Source organism: Drosophila navojoa, chromosome X (genome assembly GCF_054131105.1).
Source record: "Drosophila navojoa isolate 15081-1374.11 chromosome X, UAZ_NAV_1.0, whole genome shotgun sequence".
Classification (NCBI taxonomy): Eukaryota; Metazoa; Arthropoda; class Insecta; order Diptera; family Drosophilidae; genus Drosophila; species Drosophila navojoa.
Window position 1 is genome coordinate 3,663,628 of NC_142895.1, and position 19,953 is coordinate 3,683,580.

Genomic DNA, 19,953 nt, shown 5'->3' on the forward strand with positions numbered 1-19,953 from the left:
AATGTATATTCACGTATATATACTATACCTATACATGTATGCATATGCACCTGTATGTGTGTGTGTATATTTACTACTTATATATGCTTTAAATCAATTATTAATTATTATTATATATATATATATACAAGACATTCTGCAGTATGATAAATTATATGCTTATGAGAATATATTTATATAAACTATATATTCTATATAATCTATATATATATATAGACACAGACACACACATGCACACATGCTATGTGTCTCTGTGTGTGTGTGTGTGGGTGTGCGCGTTTACTTATGTCTTTGTGTTAAACTTTGTGCAACAATTTTGTCTGTTAAATCAATCAAGATCTATGCTATACATCTATATATATATATACGTGTATGTGTGTGTGTATATATATATATATATGTATATGCATGTATGTACACATATAATGTATACCTAAATCAATTACCTAAATAAAGTGCAAAAATAAAGTAAAAACAAATAAAAATCAAGTGAAAAAAGTATTAAACGAATCTACAATTTGTTCTTATTTCAATTTAGTCTGCTACATACACACACACACACACACACAATAGACATATTCACACAAATATACACACACACACATAAACTCTGCAATATTTGCCTGAACATTACTTAAATAATCTAAAGCTAGATTTACAGCGCTAAATTAGCTTGATCTCTATGTATTTAGCTCGTTTTAGCTTTTTTTCCCTAATTGTTAAACTTTCTGGCAACACTGCTTAAGGCTTTGCCCCAATCCCAACTTCATATGAGAATCTTATTGGAATCCAGCAACTCTTATAAGACATTCCCAGTTTCTTATGGGAGCCAACAGTCAAAGAAAATAAACAATAAATTTTTGTGTAGATGGTGAATGGGTTATATATATATATCGGTATATATATTTATATAGGTATATATATTTATTTTACAAGTTATATATCGTTTATATACTATATAAGGCGTGTAAATTGAATTAGTTGATTTCCGTTTGCCATTGAAAATAATTTTTCATTTTTATTTTATTACTTGTTTTTTTTTTTTAAGCTTGTTTTTTCTTTCGGTTTTCTTTTCTTTTTTTTTTTTTGCTGTTAGACAATCAAACAAATTAGACGCTAAGCCTTTTATGGGCCTTTAATAATAAAACTAGGCAAAAAAAAAAAAAATAGTAAAAAAAAAAAAATAGAGTTCACAAGATGAGAAAAATAGTTTTTTTTTTTTTTGTCCATAAGAGGAATTATTATAGATTGTAGTTGGTTGGCAGCGGAAACGTTTCCAAGCATCCGTTCAAAATCAAATCGAGAATCGAGAATGTTTATTTTTGTTTTTGTTTTTTCTTTCTTTGCTGCTTTCGTCAAAATGTTTAGTGGGGGCGGGCATGGGGTCTTCTGCTGACTGGCTGCTTATTTAGCCGGAACATCTGGGGGTCGCCGTCGTCGTCGTCGTCATCGTCGTCGCTTATGACCTCGGCGGCTTAATTAGCTTGCTTGTGGGCGCCGGCAGCTTGCAAAAGCCAGCTGCATCGAACACGGGCAAAAGCTCGCGCACACGCCCCGGTATCGAGCCATCGAGCATGCTGTCAATTAAAGGGCAGTGAGTGAGAGCGAGTAGGCAGTATAGACACAGCTGTGTGGCTGTGTGTGAGCGTGGCTGAGTGGGAGTGGAGCGAAAGTGAGTGAGATGGATGGATGGAAGTGAAGCCGTCGATAGGCTGCGAGCAAATGCTGAGCAAAATTCAAGCTAGATTTCGCATTTCAAAAATAAGAATAATTCTTTGCCAAATTGTTATTTGTGATATAAACAAAAAAAAAAAAAAAAAGAAATTTTAATAAACAAAAATATAATGTGAATTATTGTACATTAAAAAATTTAACTTTTAATCATATTATTATTATTATTCATTGCATTGAGCAAAATTCAAGCTAGATTTCGCATTTCAAAAATAAGAATAATTCTTTGCCAAATTGTTATTTTTTATATAAAAAAAAAAAAAAAAAAAAAAAAAAAATTATTAATAAACAAAAATATAATGTGAATTATTGTATATTAAAAAATTTAACTTTTAATCATATTATTATTATTATTCATTGCTGTTGCTATTTTTAATTAAAAATTAAATATGTTATATATTATTATATTATATTTTATTTATTGTTATGTTATTATTTTTTAGAAAAATAAATATGTTATATATTATTATATTTTATTTTATTTATTATTATGTAATTATTTATTTGTTAGCTGAAAAATATAAACTTGTTTTTATTTATTTTATTTTTTATTTTTTGAAATATAAACAAATTTATATTTGAAAAGTAATCTATAAAAAATATTGTATAAATTATGTAAGTTTTCTGCCATACTTGCTAAATTTAGAAATGTCTTGCATGTTTTTTTTTCAGTGTATCATGTGCGAGTGAGGATCGTGATAGTGGGGGCTTAGGTCTTACCGCCTTTTGTAATCAATCTTGGCGCCTTTTAGGGAGATGTTGGCCTCGGTGGGAAAGAATGTGGCGTCGTAGAAGTTGAGTCCGTTCTGGAGCAGAATGTTGTACTCGTCCATGGAGGCGAGTGTTATACGTATAACAGCTGGCGGCAGCTCTCGGCGCTCCGGACGCTCCGCCTTCTCAATGGCCTCGCCCACAATGCCAGAGACGAGGCTCTTGGCGCTGCTGCTGCCTGAAAGAGTTTTTGCATCGAATATATGAACGTTTTTTCTCAGTGTGCGTGTGTGTGTGTGTGTTCAATTGGCATTGGGACATTTACTTCGTATGGCCGCACGGCGCAGAGTTTGGCCCGGGCTCGGAGAGGCTGTGAGCTGCTCACCTTCAACCTTGTCCGGGTTGGAGCTGGCGGAGCCGCCGCTGGCCAAACCCGGGCTGGAATAGATGTGGAGGCGCACCACCTCCACCACCGAGTCGAACTTGTACATGGCATGCCGTATATCCTCCACGGGCAGATCCTCCGGCACATCCAGCACATAGAGCGTAAAAGTCTTTCGCGGACGACACGGAATGGCGATCTGCAAGGCAAACAGGGTCAACAGACAGACAAACGAATCAGAGCACGCTGATGCTCAGAGATTTTACGGCTGAAGCGAGCAGAAATGATTTCTACTATCTATGAACAGATGTATGTATGTATATCTACTATATACATGTATGTACATACAATATATGTATATACAGGTGTGAGCATATGTTACATATGTATGTATATGTACTACTATGTATGTATATGGTTTGCCAATGGATTTTGCCAATAGGAAATACTCACGCTGCGCGAGAATGTTTGCTGGAAAAATGTTAAAAGATTTTCAAAAGATTTCACAATTCAATGAGAGAGAGAGAGAGAGAGGTTGGGAGAGTGTGTGTGTGTGCGAGAGAGGGATAGAGATAGTGTGTGAGAAAGAGAGTGTGTGTGTGAGAGAGAGAGAGAGTTGACACTCTATGGATGATCTCTAAGTATAATGTTATGAGAGAGAGAGAAAGAGAGAGAGATAGATAGATAGAGAGAGAGAGATAGATAGATAGAGAGAGATAGATAGATAGAGAGAGATAGATGGATAGAGAGAGAGTGATAGATAAAGAGAGTAATAGAGAGAGAAAGAGATAGAGACAGAGAGAGATAGAATGCGAAAGAGGGAGAAGTGAGATATGGAGAAAGTGAGAAAGCAAGAGAGAGAGAGATATCTATGTATTTACATACATATATATGATATCTAATGATAAGTTAGCCTTTACCAACAATGAAAGAGCATGAGAGTTAGAGAGCAAAAGACAGAGAGAGAGTGCGTACAAAGGACGAGATAGCAAAAGACTGAGATAGAGAGTGAGAGAGAGAGAGAGAGAGAACAGGAGGGCACAGAAGGGAACAGATCAAATAAAGTGTAAATGCGATGTAGTGTGATAGAGAGCGTGAGTAAATAAGAGGGAGAGAGAGAGAGAGAGAGAGAGAGAGAGAGAGAGAGAGAGAGAGAGAGAGAGAGAGAGAGAGAGAAAGATAGAGAGAGAGATAGAAGCAGAGAGAGAATGATAGCAAGTGAGAAAGACACAGACCGAGATAAGCTATGAGGGAGAATTTTATCATATATAAGACTTTCTTTTTCTTGAGGGAGTCAGGGAGGTAGAGTGTATATACAAATGAACTATTTCGCTATAAAAAGACAGAGAGAGAGTGAGAGAGAGAGAGTGATTGTGTGTGAGATAGAGTGAGTGCGAGAGAGATAGCTATACATATGATATCTACATATTTAGGCATAAGCAAGAGTATTTGGTCTTTCACTTACTTTCCGATAGAAGCGCGCTCCGGTCACCTTGTGGAATCCCTTCTTGAACACCGCCTGATAATCATCTGGATGTGAGAATTTAAATAGAATTCCAGTTGCCGTTTTGGTCAAGCTGAAGCAACCCTTGAAACTCATCTTCTCGCATATCAATGCGGCTCGTTCCATGGATAGTTCATACGATGGTGTCAATAGAAATGCTCCTGCAATGCAGTTACGATGCAGTTAGTACCGTTATTGATATGGGCATGAATATTGATGTGAATATAGATATAAATATGGATATGAATATGAGCGGTGGATATGAATGTGGATATTGTATAAAGAACTGTAACCATGCAATATTTCTAATGTAAAGATTCAGAATTTGAGGTTAGCTTTCAGTTTGAATTCGGAATTGAGAGAGTTTACGCCGATCTTTCAAAAGATTTAGTTGGATATTAAGATATTATATTGTGTATTATGTATATACGACAGAGCATGCTGTAGGAAATTCGATACATCATGCGATTCTCTCAGAAGTTAGTTTGAGGTTAGCTCTCCTTTGATCGTTTAGAGGTAAAAACTTTTGCTACAAACTATATTTCCAAATTATATATATCACTTTTATAGTTATATAAGAGTCCGTTCTATAAAAGTATATATGTTATACGATATGTATAAACGGCCTCTGAAGCCTCAAGATTGTCCGTATAGGAGTTATATTATGGACTATACACGTATGTATTTGCTGATATAGGCATATGATATCAACCCTTCTTTTCATATTTGTGACTTCTAACGGTAATCGCTTGTCAATTCTTAGTTCACCTTTGGTGAGGAAATTGTCGGGCGACGAGACTTCGGAATCGGAATCATCCTCCCGTTTGTCGGCCCACTTCGGCTCCGACGACAGTTTGTGGGCGGCCATTTTGGTGACGATGCCCGTGGGGCGGGGCCTGGGGAACTCGTTCTTTTCACACTCCACGTCCGATGCGTTGCCGAGATAGGACATTATTATTCCGTGCGTGAATCGATTATAAATCCAACAACAACAACCAAAAAAAAAAAAACACAACAACAACAAAATTCAAATCGTATCTCAGTTGAGGAGCGCGCGAATTTTTGAAAGCAACTGAAACGTTGAAGCATCTTCGCCAAGCTTTTATACGCTTCGTTGGCCCATCACATCACATCACATCGTATCACACAGCTGGAACTGAAACTGAAATGAAAGTCAAGACAGACAGACAGACACACATAGACATCCGCAGACATCAGTTACAGCTAGATCTTGGTGTGGCAAAATGTCGGTCTATCGCTCAAATTGGAAGTTCTTACAATTGGAATTAAAACGTGAAACGCACTTTAAAACAAGTCAGAGCGCTCCAGCTGAGACTGCCCAGCTTGCAGATACCCTAGATATTTGGATGTGGCGAGTTCCCGATTATGATTACCAGAAGAATAGAAATCGATATTATCGTTGACAATACTCCTAAGAGATCTACATATATGATAAAGTACATTACATACGGAAATTGAGCTCTCTAGCTAATGTCTTCGACTTATTACTATTATACGATTTATCGAGAAAATGAAAAAGATTTTTCCCGTATTTAGTTTTCGAGAATAGATATACCAAATTTTAGTGCTCTACGCTTTAAAGCTCTCGAGCTATGCTTAGAGTTCCAAAATACGAAAATAACTGTAGCTCAGGAGTTCTTCAAGGAATCTACACTTGAAATTTGAACTCTGTAGTTTTTAAGGCTTTCGAGTAATTTACGGAAAAGGAAGTCAATTTTCAAGTTCTGAAAACGAAAGATCTTCAATCTGAGTAAATCTTAAACGAGTTCACACATAGAATCGGAGCTTTCCAGTTCTTAAGCCCTTTGAGTTATGCCAAGTCTTAAAATTAAAATTAGCACATATATATATATCCCTATGTCTAACCCTATATCTACATAGCCATACTCCCTCACATACCTTGCCCCATACACACGCTGTCAATATACCCGATTCTATTGAAATTCCATTAGGTTAAAGGCTATTAAAAAACGTAACGTTTCACATGGGGATCCTCGCCCACTCGAGGGGGCCGCGGCGATTGTCTGAGTGGGTGGGTGGGTTTGGGTGCGGATAATGCGAGGCTTCGGCGAGCCAACGACGGGGGCGTGGCTGTTGTATATAATGATGCAGGTTGACGCCATCGTCACAATTGTCAAGATCACGCGTCAAAAGAAGCGCCAAATGTTGCGTAAATTTCAAGAACACGACTTTATAAGGGCAACTGGCAAAATTTTGATACAACTATTCGCATATGGAGCGTACAAATGTTCCCTCACCGAGCTCAATTAACTGCGATCGAATCCAATTATCATGGCATCGAACAATATGATACAAATACAAGCCAAATAGCACAGAAGTCGAAAGAAACTGAACTTACCACTCGATCGAATTTGAGAGCGAGAGGGAAAACCAAACAGATCGTCGAACTCCATTTGCCAGTGAGTTATGGAAGAGGGAGATTTATGCTATGTATATGCATAGATATAGCTCATATGTATACATATCTGATATGCATTCATCTCTTACCAATTTCGTGTGATGATACTGGGCAGTTACGTCAGCATGGGCTATTGCTGTCTCGTTCTTGAGCTTAGAGTTAAGCATTGCTGAGCAATCAATCAATCAGTCAAAGCCAAGACAACTGCAATCAGCAGTACAATCTATTATATATTTCTCATTCTGTCTATCAGTTGATCATCAATCTATGCCATAACATATCATCATTATCATTATTAACATCATTATATTGAATGCAATATCATCAATCAAACAATCAATCTTCAGCTTTGTTCAATCAATCGACTCAATCAAACGATCCCCGACCATTTTGAAAGAAAAACACATTCAAGTTTTATGTCATTTCATAATATGTGGTTTATTAATAAATTATTTTATTTAAATTAATATTTCAGTTTTTGAATATTTATAATATTTTTGTTTTTCATTGTTTTCCTTTTTTTTTTTTGCTGTTTGCTTCTGCTTCTTCTTTGTCTTGTTGCTTGCTTCGAATTTAAACAAAATTGTGTTCCACTTAGAATATTATAATAATAATAATTGTCATAATAATAATAATAATAATAATAATAATAATAATAATAGACTCTACTCAAGTGTTTTACATGGCAACTATAATTTCTTTGTTTTCCAGTTAAGTTCTTTAATTTTCGACATTTTCTTTACTTTGTTTAGTATATTTTTTTTGTTAACGGTTTACATAGATAACGGAATCGAGTTGAAGAAGAAGCGTATAGAAATATATTGTTGAAGAGGTACAAGGAATCGGTTAGGAGGGATCGGCAATACTTGTAGGAGAACTGAGAGCGTCGAAAGGCAAGTGGCAAACAGTGTTGTAAAAGCGTTTTATATGATATATATAATGCCCATATATGTCATGTATATAGCTATATATATTGTAAGCCTTGTGTGTAGATTGAGGGCTTGTCTGCATGTATAGAGATATATATATATATATATATGTATTTGTTTGCACAGTGTTGTAAAAGAACAAATAGAGAAATGAAGTGAAATCATATATCACACTAGCTTTGTCAAGTGGGAAACACATGGGAACTCCAAATGCAACAGCAAGAATGTGTGGCAATTATCGATAAATCGTACATCGATTAGCGATTAATCGAGCTTTCATTGGTTTTTTCTTGGAGTACTTACAAACATACAATAGATACACAACAACTACGTTATAACTGATACAATGTTAACAATTATGCGGCGGTGGCTCTCTTAAACTTCTCGCTTGCTGTCTCTCACCCTCTCTGACTCTCACTCTCTGCCCGTATCTCGCTCTCCCACTCTCTCTCTCTCTCTCTATTTCGCTCTGTGCAGAATTTTGTATAATCTTTAGGCCTGGTGCAAAATAAGCGGCGATCAAAAGGAGTGTGTGTGTGTGTGTATGTGTGTGTGTGGGGAAAGTGGAACAGCAGGTGGGACATTCATAGAACTTACATACTTAACGAATTGCGATATATATCGTTTCTCGATCAACGATTAGAGAGACCGAGTGAGGGAGCTGAAGTGAGTGAGAGTTGTGCGAGCGCGAGAGTGAATGCTGGGAATTTATTTTTTATCTGTGTTTTTATCTAATTCTTAGATATTAGTGCCAAGCGAATTTGCATTATATCTATATATATATATATATATATAGCAGATATATATATATAATTTTCTTTTGCTTTAACTATATTATAAATATGGTTCGTTTTTTTTTTTTTTTTTTAGTTTAGCTTAGAACGAAAGAGACTCGAAGAGAACCGAAAATGAAATTTTCTTTGACTTTGAATTTTCTTTGAATTTTGTGTGCAATCTGTTTATTTTGAAATTTTTACCTTTGTAATATTCATTTTTAGTTTTTTGTTTTTTTTTTTTTTTTTTTTTTTTTGATAATACATACAAATACATTCATATATAGCTTAGCCTTAGGATTGTGTATGGTTTTTTTTTATATTTAATTTAGTTTTTGGGCCTGGTAAAAAGCATGGCAAAATATAATTGGATCGTGTATATAAATATATATATATGTAAAAAAAAAAACATATATACACATATATAATGTATATGTATATATAATGTATACCATGTGTATGCTTGTGTGTTTGTGAATGATGTAACAAAACGATTTGTACGCTTCTAACTGACTAGAAATTCGAAATAAGTGTCTTAACGTGATGTACGATGCGTGTCAATCATGCCATCAATCATAATAATTCGTTATTATAAATACAAGTACATATATATATAAATCAATAATAATAGTAATAATAATAATTAATTTAAAATTAAAAAAAAAAAAATAAAATAAAACAGATGTATAAAGTCTTTGCATTGGAATCGATACACATACACACACATACAAACAACCTGTGTGTGTGTGTGTGTGTGTGTGTGTGTGTGTGTGTGTGTGTGTGTGTGTGTGTGTGTGTGTGTATGTGCGTGTGTGTGTGTGTGCTGTAGGTGTGTGTATGTTTAGTTAATAATTTGCTAATTTGTTGTACAATCAATGTAAATTGATCATCAATCATTGCTCGGCTTTTTGCCTACCATCAATCAAATTCAAGTTCACTCAGTCAGTCAATCGGCTTATCTTCTTCTATATGTATAACTACGCATTCTATAGTAATTTGTATTTTAATTGTTTTTTTTGTTTTTTGTTTTTGTTTGGAGGGAGATAGAACAAGCGTTTGCTCGTGTTAAGCTCTAGGCATGCCCCAAATGATTGATTGATTGATTGATGATTGATTGATGATATAATGCACGATCTACAACTAATGATTGATTGCGTTTATATGGCACTAGCACTAGCACTGGGACTCTGCAAGCTATCAAGGCAATGCGATCTGTCTGCGTGTCTATTTGTGTAGAATTTGAGATACGAGTTTACGAGTTATACAATTCAAATACATAGATCAAAATTAGTGTTAAGCTTAACATAAATTCAAAAACATCGACAAGTGTGTGTGATGTGATGTGTGTGTGTGTGTGATATAAGAATTTTAAATATCATATATATAAGTATGTATAGATATATATATATATATATATCACTCTGTAGTTCAGTTCAACACAATTCGATTCGATTAGAAAGGGAGAGGGCGAATGAGAGTGAGCGAGTGAGAGTTAACAAAGTTTCATTTGATAATACAATACATATACATATACATATACATATATATATTGTCTTATTTACAATATGTGCTACAAATCTAGAGATCTTCAACTACAAAGCAAGAATAATGGCAAATGATTGATGCTGATTGAACTACAGAGTCTTACAATCAAATTCATAATACAAATCATAATCGTGTTTCTAGTTTTCATGTTATTTATGGCCGCTGTATACAAAGAAACTTTAAGATGCTTTACATGTTTGCTTTTATTCTTTGTTATCTTTTTTGTTTTGTTTTTTCATTTCTTCTTTTTTTTCGTTTTTTGTTTTTTGTTTTTTTGTTGGACGGAACAATTTACAACATATGATTATGAAACAATGCGTTAATGATCTAACAAAATTGTAATAATACTTAGATGCCTGACAAATGCCAAAACTACAAATTAAAATGGCAACAGAAACAAACACAAACAAAGAAAACGATAATCTTTATATGTATAGATATATAATATATATATATATATATATATATGATGAACATTTTTGCTAATGGAATGAATTAGCTGCTGGGTTGCTATATCTCTATTCATATATAGATATATAGAAGTCAAATGATATTTATATATATATGTATATATAAAAGAAAAGAAACAGAGCTTAGTTGGCTTGTTAGACAGATACACACATACATATATAAGATTGCAATTTGTATAGAGCGTGAGTTGCACATATATATATATATATATATGTCTATATATATGCATAGCGAAATTTTGGATAACTCCTTAGTTGCATCAGCACATATATTGTTATTTTTTTTTTTTTTTAATTGATTTATGTGTTTGCTGTCTACATATATATATGCACATACATACATACGTACAGTAAACATGAATCAGAATATAATGACAATAATAATTGTGTATATATATTATATATACATATAATATATTATAATTTATATTATATTATATGTATATATGTAAAGCTTAATCGCTCCGTAATATCATATAATATTTGGTTACACATTTTCCATACTTTATTTGCTTGTCCATTAATGCAATCGTTCAAATAAAGCTCATAAGCGTCTATATACTTTTCTTCGAGTTCGTTTAGGTAATTTTCTTTTTTTTTCTTAATTGTTTTTGTGTTTGCATATTATTTTGTTAATACATATTATTATAATTTATGTGTAGTTTTGTCTTAGGGTTTCTAATAATCATAATAATCATAATGATGATAATAATAATAATAATAATGATCATAATATTATGATTGCAATATTTGGGGCCATAAATCAGCCAACTTATCGAGTTCTATAAAGCGATGTTTACTTGTTTTGCCATTTTTAAATACATTTATAGTATGCTTGCTCTTACACATATACATATACATATGCATATATATATATATATATTAGCACTAGTTGATGTCGCTTCTTCAGCACAAGTGGTTTTTGTTTTTCTGAATAGGTTCGGCAAAAGAAAATTAAATGGAGTTACATATAACAAATGCAAAAATTTCAGCATAAATGTTGATTTCATTTCATAGTTCTAATAAGAGATATGCATATATGGCCGAGATCTCGTACAAAATATGTGTGTGTGTGTGTGTGTTGTATTGTTGTTTACTCTGTCACACACACACACAGTCAAATACACCCACTGAGGGCACAATTGTTGCTACTAGATTAAGTTTTAAGGTTTTTATATATATATATTGATTTGTTTTATATATATAGTTGGGATGATTGCAAGCGCCTAAGCAAGAAGATTTGGGAAGCAATTTGAATAAGCTATGCTTTGATGCTCTCTTTTACATATACATACACATACATATATGCCTATATAGATTCTTAAGTCTAGATGTATTCGATTAACAAACATTTGCCCACTTGTGCTGGCAAGGAAGGATGTTGAAGGATGAGGACTAGGAGACATTTGTGTAGCAGTTACGACATATGAACATCAATTATGCACCTTATATGTATATACATATACATACTCATATATATATATATACATACATACATATATATATATGTATATGCTTTATATGTTATGAACTTAGCCTAGGCAATAAATAATTTTCTTCTTGTTTTCAGCGTCGCATTTAACTCTGGATTTCATTTTTATGCTGTGAGTATTCTTTTAGTTTTGGATTGCTAGAATTGCGGTTATATGTTGTGTGTATGTGTATATGTATTTGTGTGTGTGTATTAGTTACCCTTTAGTTGCATTTGCTTGGAATTTGAAAATTGTGCAGACATGGCTCTGGCGGCAAACCCGTTGCTGCTGCTGCTTCTCCTGCTACTCCTGCTGCTTTCTTTTCAACTCCAATTCCAACATCGACTCCAACGGCGACGAGCTCGTCGAGCATTTGGATCTGCTTTCGCGTGGGCGTTGGTAGGGGAGTAACGACATTCTGATATCGTTGTTGAAATGTTGACAATATCTCGCGAATTTTAGCAATGATCTCCTGTACTCAGGCATTTGACTCCTGCAATCAATCAATCAATACATACGCATATATCCATCTATATGACAAGGAGAAGAATGTTTGGGGACTAACCTTTAGGTTGTCGAAATAGTGCATGATCTGTTCGTAGTCCATGTCGAGATCATCGAGACCCAAACGTTCGCCCGGTGCCAGCGTATCATCTACGGCGGACGAGAACATCGGATTGCCAACAACTGTGGCCCGTTTGACTCGCGACGATTTTGTTGTTGGCTCACTGCTCACGGCCGCGACCGTGTGACCGGACGGTGTCGGCAGCCGGACAATCTCATCAGTGGCATTCGAATTGGCCGCATCCGCAACAGTGCTCAAAATGCTGTGGTTGTGATTCTCTGAAGAGCAACGGAGTCTGGATTACAATTTGCTCTATATGATATCGATAATTGACCTACCCTTGATTTGTATTACAGCTGGCAATATTTTGTTGCCTGCAACTGCTGGTGCTGTTGGTACGGCGGCTGATGCTGATGTTGCTGCTGCTGCTGTTGCTGCTGCTGCTGAAGCTGGTGCAGCAGCATTTGCTGCTTTGGTTACTCTCTTTGGTGTTAGCGAATCGAATTGAAATGCATTCTTCTGATGCGGATTTGTGTACTCCACTAGCTTCTCAGCATTGTGCAACTCCTCGTGTTGTTGTTGCTGCTGCTGCTGCTGTTGCTGTTGCTGCTGCTGTTGCATTTGCTGATGCTGTTTGAGTTTCAAGTGTGCGGCTCTGAGCGCTGGCTCTTGGATAAAATTGTGGCTATGACTGTGGCTGCGCTGATGCTGACGCTCCGGGTGATGCTGATGCATTGGCTGACGTTCCGGCTGTTGCTGCGGCGCCTGATGCTGCTGCTGTTGCTGTTGCAGCGACAAATGCGGCTGTTGCTGCGTCGCATTGTTGTTCTCGTTGTTTTGCAAATGCTCGCGTTTGTAGAGCTGACTGTGCCGTTTGTTGATCAACTCCTTGTCCTGCAGTATAGAAAACAAACAATTAAGATTAGCTATCAAGATGTTACAGCTTCTCTCAGATTCTACCTTAACGGGTGCAGCCTGTGGCGGCAACATGGCGCGTGTGCCCACATTGCGGTGCGGCGGCACTGGAGGCTTGTAGTCCAGGGCAGCGTCCTTCCGGTCATTGGAGAGATAGCTGATTGGGGAGACGAAAGCTGGTTAGTTGCATTCAAATATGTGGCTTGGGTGCACCTACTGTTCGGCATGAATCTTGTTTAGATTGGAGGCGGGCACGATGTGCGTTTGCAGCTTGGGCTGCGGCTGGTCAAAGGAGCTGACGCGCCGGCCATTGTCGTAGTTGATGATCGGATTGCTGGTGATGCGCATGCGAGAGTCTAAAGGGCAGAATAATCCATTTTATAATTATTATTTCTGTGGGGGATTATGTGCAGCTGGTTGGAGCTTACCGCGTGCATTCACATGTTGCTGCTGCGGCTGAGGTTGCGGAGTGCTGGTGTCGTTCATTGCCACCGAATGCCTATCGATGGTGGAGCGTCCCAGCCAGACCCAGTCGTGGGCATTGGTGGTGGACTCCTTGAGGCGTACGTCACGGAAGCCGCCAGCGTTGCCGTTGCCATTGCCATTGCCGGAGCTGAGCGGATCGAGACCCGACTCAATCATGGCTGGCCGGAATTTCGATGCATAAACCACGCACGAGATGACAAACACAATAATGGCAAAGCAGAAGGCTGTGAGGAGCACATACATGCCCAGCTCCATGGAGGACATGTTGCCACTGCCCAAGCCGCCCCGATTGCCGTAGTGCGACTTGTGCACTGCCTGGATGCTCGCCCGGTGCTGACGCGCCTGCACCGTCGGCTCGTACTGTTGGCTGGAGTCGCGCAGCGGTATGCCAACTAGTCGGAGCAGATCGTTAGTAAAACGAGCCGAGGAGCTGAATGGATGAATGCGCTTACCTATAATGTCAGCCAGGTCTCCCGTGTTGCGGTAGTTCTTGCGTTCGCGTCCCACTGTGCCGTCGTTCTGTATCGATTCCTGTTTGCTGACAATGTCCACATTGTTGAAGTCCACCTCGATGGAGGCCAGGGCGCTGGCTAATGGGGCCGCATTCGGTTTGTTCGGCTTGGAGCTGCTCGATGAGGAGCCGCCAGGGCCGCGTCGCATGCGACATTCCTCGGAGAGCAGAAGCGTAACGCGCAGCAGATTGCCATTGCCCTCGCCCACGGCAATGACACGCGGATGATGTGAGGCGAGCATGGGGGCAAAGGCCACCACTTCCGTATCGAGACTCTCCACCAGCAGGAAGTAATCCTCCACAGCAATGTCGCTGCAAAGAGTCAGCAATTGCAAACAACTGCACGCATCAGTGAAGCTGATTGATCGCTTACCGCAAAGGCGTCTTCGAGCCATCGTTGAACTCCAGATCGATGTCCAGCAATCCCTCCTGATACTGTGCCGTCAGCTTGTGTGTGACGGACGTCTCTGCCAGATAACCGTTCTCGATGGCGTTCTCCGGCGTAATGGTCAGCTGTAGTCCGGAGATGACGCGCACAATGAGACGGGAGAGATTCACCTTGTCGCTGCCAACGCGTATCTCCTTGGTGCCAATGACACGGCCCGTAATAGGCGACAGCACCTGGACATCGGTGCGACCCATCGACTTGCCCTGCAGTATGCGGCCCTTCAGCGAGGCGATCTTTGGATCCGCCACACGCAGCAGCGGCTGCACCAGATCCGTCACACGCAGTCCAGTTCGACGTGAAATGAAGTAGCTGGTGCGCCCAGAGTTCTGTCGAGACGAGAGACACGCATGTAGATCGGTTTGCTTGGGGCATGGAGATTCGACTTGCTCACCTGATCGATGGCCAGAAACTTGGCGTAGACCTCCACAGGGCTCTGCTGGTAGCGTGCGCGGCAGATGCTCTTGTCGGCGCCCACATTGTTGTAGTAGCTGGTGCCGTGCTGGTTCCACATATACGAGCGCTTCTTGCGACGTCTCGACTGCTTGTTGTGTCTGTGAAAATCGGAGAATTAATTCGTTGTTCGTTGCTGTGTAGAATCTACTCCATGGTATTGATTCTCGCTGAATTGCTTAAGACTATCTATTATCATTACTTTCTAACGGTTGTCTACTCGTCACACACTTACAGGTAATGACTGTCATCGGCTACTTTCCAGCCCTTGATTTGGGATAGACGAAAGTCGGCTATGTAAACCTCAAGCGGAAATTCGGGCATCCAGACAATGAACTTGGCCACGCCCACATAGGTACCATACTTAACAATGACCGACGCATTGGACGAGCCGCGCTGCTCGGAGCCATCAACATAAACGGAGCTGCACGACGAGGAGACCTAAACAAATGGGAATAACGTATAAGATGAGAATACATTTAACTCTCTTCTCTCTTTCGCGCTTTCGTTGACTTCACCTTGATGACGCTCTCGTCCTCGGCATGACAGGAGCTCTGCAGGGTAACATCAGCCACTTTGCCCGCCTGCGAGACAATGAAGACCTTCATGGCCTGCGCCACCTGGCGGCCAGTGAGCACTGCTGTGTTCATCACCTCCCAGATCTTGGCCATGGGCAATACTGCTTGAATGTCATCCTTGTTGATCTCCAGCTTGGCAATCAAGCGCTTCTTTGTGTCATCTGTGGCAATCAGCTCGGCGGAGTCCTTGTCCTTGGGTGTGTCATAGACATGGGTGACCGACCACACGATCTTTCCGCCATCGACAATGTCGTTGGAGTCATCGGCGACCTCGAGCAGCCAGGAGAAGACCTCGTAGACCTCATTGCTGTTGCTGCTGCCGCTGCTGTTGTAGTTGCCTCTGTTCTCCATGCTGGATGTGGCCGAGGATGAGGCGGACGAGTCGACCTCCTTGCGGAAGGCTGTGACACGCGCCGTCGTATGCTTGGGATTCTCCTTCTCAATGCTAATGCTCCACTGGTCGCTGGAGGCGCTGGCGCCCAAGATGCGTAGCCCGGCCTTGACCCGGGCGCGCACTGTAAACGCAGCGACACGCTGCTCCTGATCCGCATACTGATGCAAAAAGACGGGCACGTGCAACTTGGACATGGGATACAGGGGATGCTGGGGCAACAGGAACGTAACCGAATCATCCGCTCGTAGCTCTTTGAACGATGTCTTCGCTGCCAGCAGCGGCACCTGGGCAAACGTTGTCAGCGGCTGTATCTGGACCTTCGGCTCACATTGCTCCGGATTGCGCACTGGTGGTTCGAAGACGCTGTAGGAGACCTGGGCGTAACGCTGCGGCACCTTAGGCGGCAGCTGTGGCTGTCCGTCCGTGCCGCTGTTGCCGCTGCCCTCGCGACTGTGCCTAGGCGCTGGCAGAGCTGGCCACCAGTTCAGTGGAATGACTACCTCAGCCACACAAACGCCGTCCTCTCCCTCGGGCATGCAACGTCCCTTCAACGGTTGCTCATTGGGCATGGCTACGTGGAGCAGCACGCAGACCTTCTGTCGCTGCAAATGACCGCCCGGATCGGCGCCAGCATGGAAGAGGACGCGCAGCACTGGCGAGTCCTGCGAGACACTAGCGCGCACCAAGTGCGCCGAGATGTCCAGGTGCATGTTCGGCTGCTGTAACTCCAGCAGTGTGGCCGTCGAGTTCTATGTAAGTGAAAGAGAGATAGAGAGAGAGAGGGAGAGAGAAAGAGAGATGGATGCGGGTTAGGCAAAAGCAATTACACTTTAGTACTCAATGGTGGCTTACGTTCACATAGTCGCCCGCTTGATTGGTTTCCATGGTGTCCGGCACAATGTAGCGAGCGGGCACCGTTTGCTTGGTCGAGAACGGGCCGTAGCTGGCGCGTATAGATACGGGTTGTGTGGTCTCCACGACGGTAAAGCGATCTAGGGATAAGACGGAATCATAGGAGGGGCGTGACTTCAGGGGCGGCACCGAGGAGGAGGTCTGGATGTTGGCAATCTCCGGCGTCACAGGTGGTTGGCGAGCGTGCTTCAGGAAGAAGCCGCTGTCAGGTGCTTCGAAATGCACCTCAACAGTGCCAATGTGCCCTGCAAATGGACCAATTATTCGATCAATCAATCAATCAATCAATGCCCCACCCACCCACACCCACCCACACCCACACACACACACATAGATATTTGTATTTTAATGAGATTTGCAACACTTACGTGCAATGGACAGCAGCATTAGCGTTGTAATTATTACGCAGCACTTCATGTTGCGCTGATTGATTGATTGACTGACTGAAGTTTAATTTCGATTTTCTTTAATTTTGTTAGTTTTCTTAATTTCCTTTTCGCACACGCACTCTTGCGCACTTCTTTTTTCGCTTTACAATTCACTGTTCACAATAGCCACACATATTACAGTTATCAATTTTTCTTTTTGCAACATTTACCGTTACAAGCTTTACTGTGCTCAAAACTATCGCGAAAAAGTAAATGTTATAATTTGTTCTTTGCTGCGGTGCTTTGTTTTTGTTGTCGTTGGCTTTTTTATTTGGTTTTTGTTGGTTTTCGTTGGTCCTGCTCCTGCTTCTGGTTCTGCTGCTGCAAAAATCCACAGCACATCCTTTATTGATTCTTTCAGTGTGCAGCACACAAGCACACGCACACAGATGTGAGCGTTAGGCGAATACGCATACACATACTATCGCACACACATACACACGCACGCATGCACACATGCACAGTTAGCTGGTATCGCCTTCGCCTACATATACACACACACTTCACATTTCATTCATTTAGGCCGTAGTATAGACACATCTTCTGCGCTGGGTCTTGCTTTTTCTTTCGTTTTTCTTTGGTTTGGATATACTCGCACACACACAGTTTAACACTGGCGCCTCCTAATGCGAATGCGTTTCTTGCGTTTTGGATACACGATTGCAATGTATGTTGACCACTCCTTTAGCAGTAATTAATTGCAACTTTAATACATTGTTTTTCGTTTTACTTTGAAAATTTCTACGCAAATATCGAACATTTCCAAACACCCCAATACTTCGTTGGACTAGGGATGGTAATATATCGATATGGCATACATATCGTCATAATATTTGCTTACGATATATGACACATGTGCATCGATATCTTGCTCGATTACGTGAGCCAAAGGTCCTCAAATTCAAACAAATCGAATGACAGCCCGCCAATTAAATATTTGCTTTCGATATTGACATGTAGATGGCGCTAGTATATACGAAAGGGAGTTTGGCGCGAAAATCTGAATATTTTATGTAATTTAAAAGTTTATTTTGTATCATTAATTAGATATAAATATATAAGAGTCAGATAATAATTTATATACATGTATATTTCTAGAGCATAAGGTATTAATTGTTCATGACAGTAAATCATTTTTATGAAAAATTTAGGTCTTTTCTGGGGGATTGTTCCCCCAGTTCCGAAGTTGCAGCGTGTAACGGTTTGGAGAGGTGCTGCTGATTGAACTGCACGGCAGCCAAATAATCAAATAAATTAAATCAACGCGTTGAGCATATTAATGCTGGGTCGCATTGCATTTGCAAGTGCGAATTATTGCACATATTTACAATATAACTGTATATTCGGTGGCTGCCAGCAGCCGAGACAATTTTTGGGACAACAACAACAAAATGTCCCAGCGAACCTCAAATTTATGTGCACTGTGCATGGTCCGCCATTTTGCTGGGTGAGGGAGGTCAATGCGTGCGTGTGTGCGAGCGAGCTAGCAGACAAAGCAGCAGCATCCCAATGCGAGTGCATGCTCGAGCGTGTGTGTGTATGTGTGTAGTTGCATTCTGATTGGGTGCAGTAGCATTGATTTCTTGCTGCACAAAATGAAACTTGTTGCCTGTAGTTGCCGTTGTTGTTGTTGTTGAGGCGCTGTTGCAGCCATCTTGGCCACTGATTACCGTTGCGTGCCGTATACCACATGCCACACATTCCAGTCCCAGCAAAAAATATGCATACAATCATGAAAGAAACTTTGGCTCAAACAAAACTCTGCAGCGGCAGCAGCGACGACTGAGACAGCGACGGCGACAGTGTTGATAGTTTTGGTTTTATATGGATGTAATCGGATTTGTTCTGATTTTAATTTATTATTATACATAATACATCTAAAAATAGCAAGTAAAAAAAAAATAAATAAATAAATAAATAAAAAACAAGACTTCTTTTCAGCCGGTTTCTTAAGAATCTCATTTATTCTTCTGCAGCTTCAGTTCCAGTAAAAAGCTTATTTTCTTTTCCTGCCCAGCATTGAGTAGCAGTTACTATTGATTTGTGAATAAATACATAATGTGCACATATACACACGCATATCCGCACACACGTACATACATACATACATATACGCACGCACGTGTTTGCATACACAACAGTATAGGGCATGAATTAATTAAAAATTCCGTTGGTGCCCGCTATGCGAAAGTAGTTAGCATAAGCGAACACCGATAAAGCAATAACAAAGACAACAATAATGAAAGAAAACACACACAAAAATAAGTAAATAAATAAGTCGAGTTCGCATTTGACACTTTTATGCTTTT

General features: G+C 39.8%; 2 protein-coding genes across 4 annotated transcripts; both read right to left on the reverse strand.

The window, feature by feature from the left end:
- Positions 1-1,065: 1,065 nt before the first annotated feature.
- LOC115565524 (uncharacterized) lies at positions 1,066-5,423 on the reverse strand. 3 transcript variants are annotated; one of them, XM_089264756.1, is made up of 6 exons: positions 5,097-5,423; positions 4,290-4,489; positions 3,278-3,295; positions 2,828-3,023; positions 2,452-2,680; positions 1,066-1,577 (listed from the first exon to the last, which is right to left on the reverse strand). In XM_089264756.1, the coding sequence occupies exons 1-6, from the start codon at positions 5,278-5,280 to the stop codon at positions 1,460-1,462; spliced, it is 945 nt and encodes a 314-aa protein (XP_089120882.1). In that variant the 5' UTR covers positions 5,281-5,423; the 3' UTR covers positions 1,066-1,459. The 3 variants fall into 3 exon arrangements, with proteins under 3 accessions (XP_089120882.1, XP_089120880.1, XP_089120881.1); XM_089264754.1 differs by having other exon boundaries at positions 2,768-3,023; positions 5,097-5,422; XM_089264755.1 differs by lacking the exon at positions 3,278-3,295 and having other exon boundaries at positions 2,768-3,023; positions 5,097-5,418.
- A 2,099-nt stretch (positions 5,424-7,522) lies between these two features.
- dtn (transmembrane protein 132C dtn) lies at positions 7,523-18,450 on the reverse strand. Its single transcript, XM_018110007.3, has 13 exons — positions 17,585-18,450; positions 17,157-17,461; positions 15,851-17,053; positions 15,568-15,773; positions 15,274-15,433; positions 14,808-15,208; positions 14,376-14,746; positions 13,866-14,315; positions 13,655-13,793; positions 13,483-13,594; positions 12,861-13,416; positions 12,523-12,800; positions 7,523-12,450 (listed from the first exon to the last, which is right to left on the reverse strand). The coding sequence occupies exons 1-13, from the start codon at positions 17,631-17,633 to the stop codon at positions 12,436-12,438; spliced, it is 4,245 nt and encodes a 1,414-aa protein (XP_017965496.1). The 5' UTR covers positions 17,634-18,450; the 3' UTR covers positions 7,523-12,435.
- Positions 18,451-19,953: the final 1,503 nt, after the last annotated feature.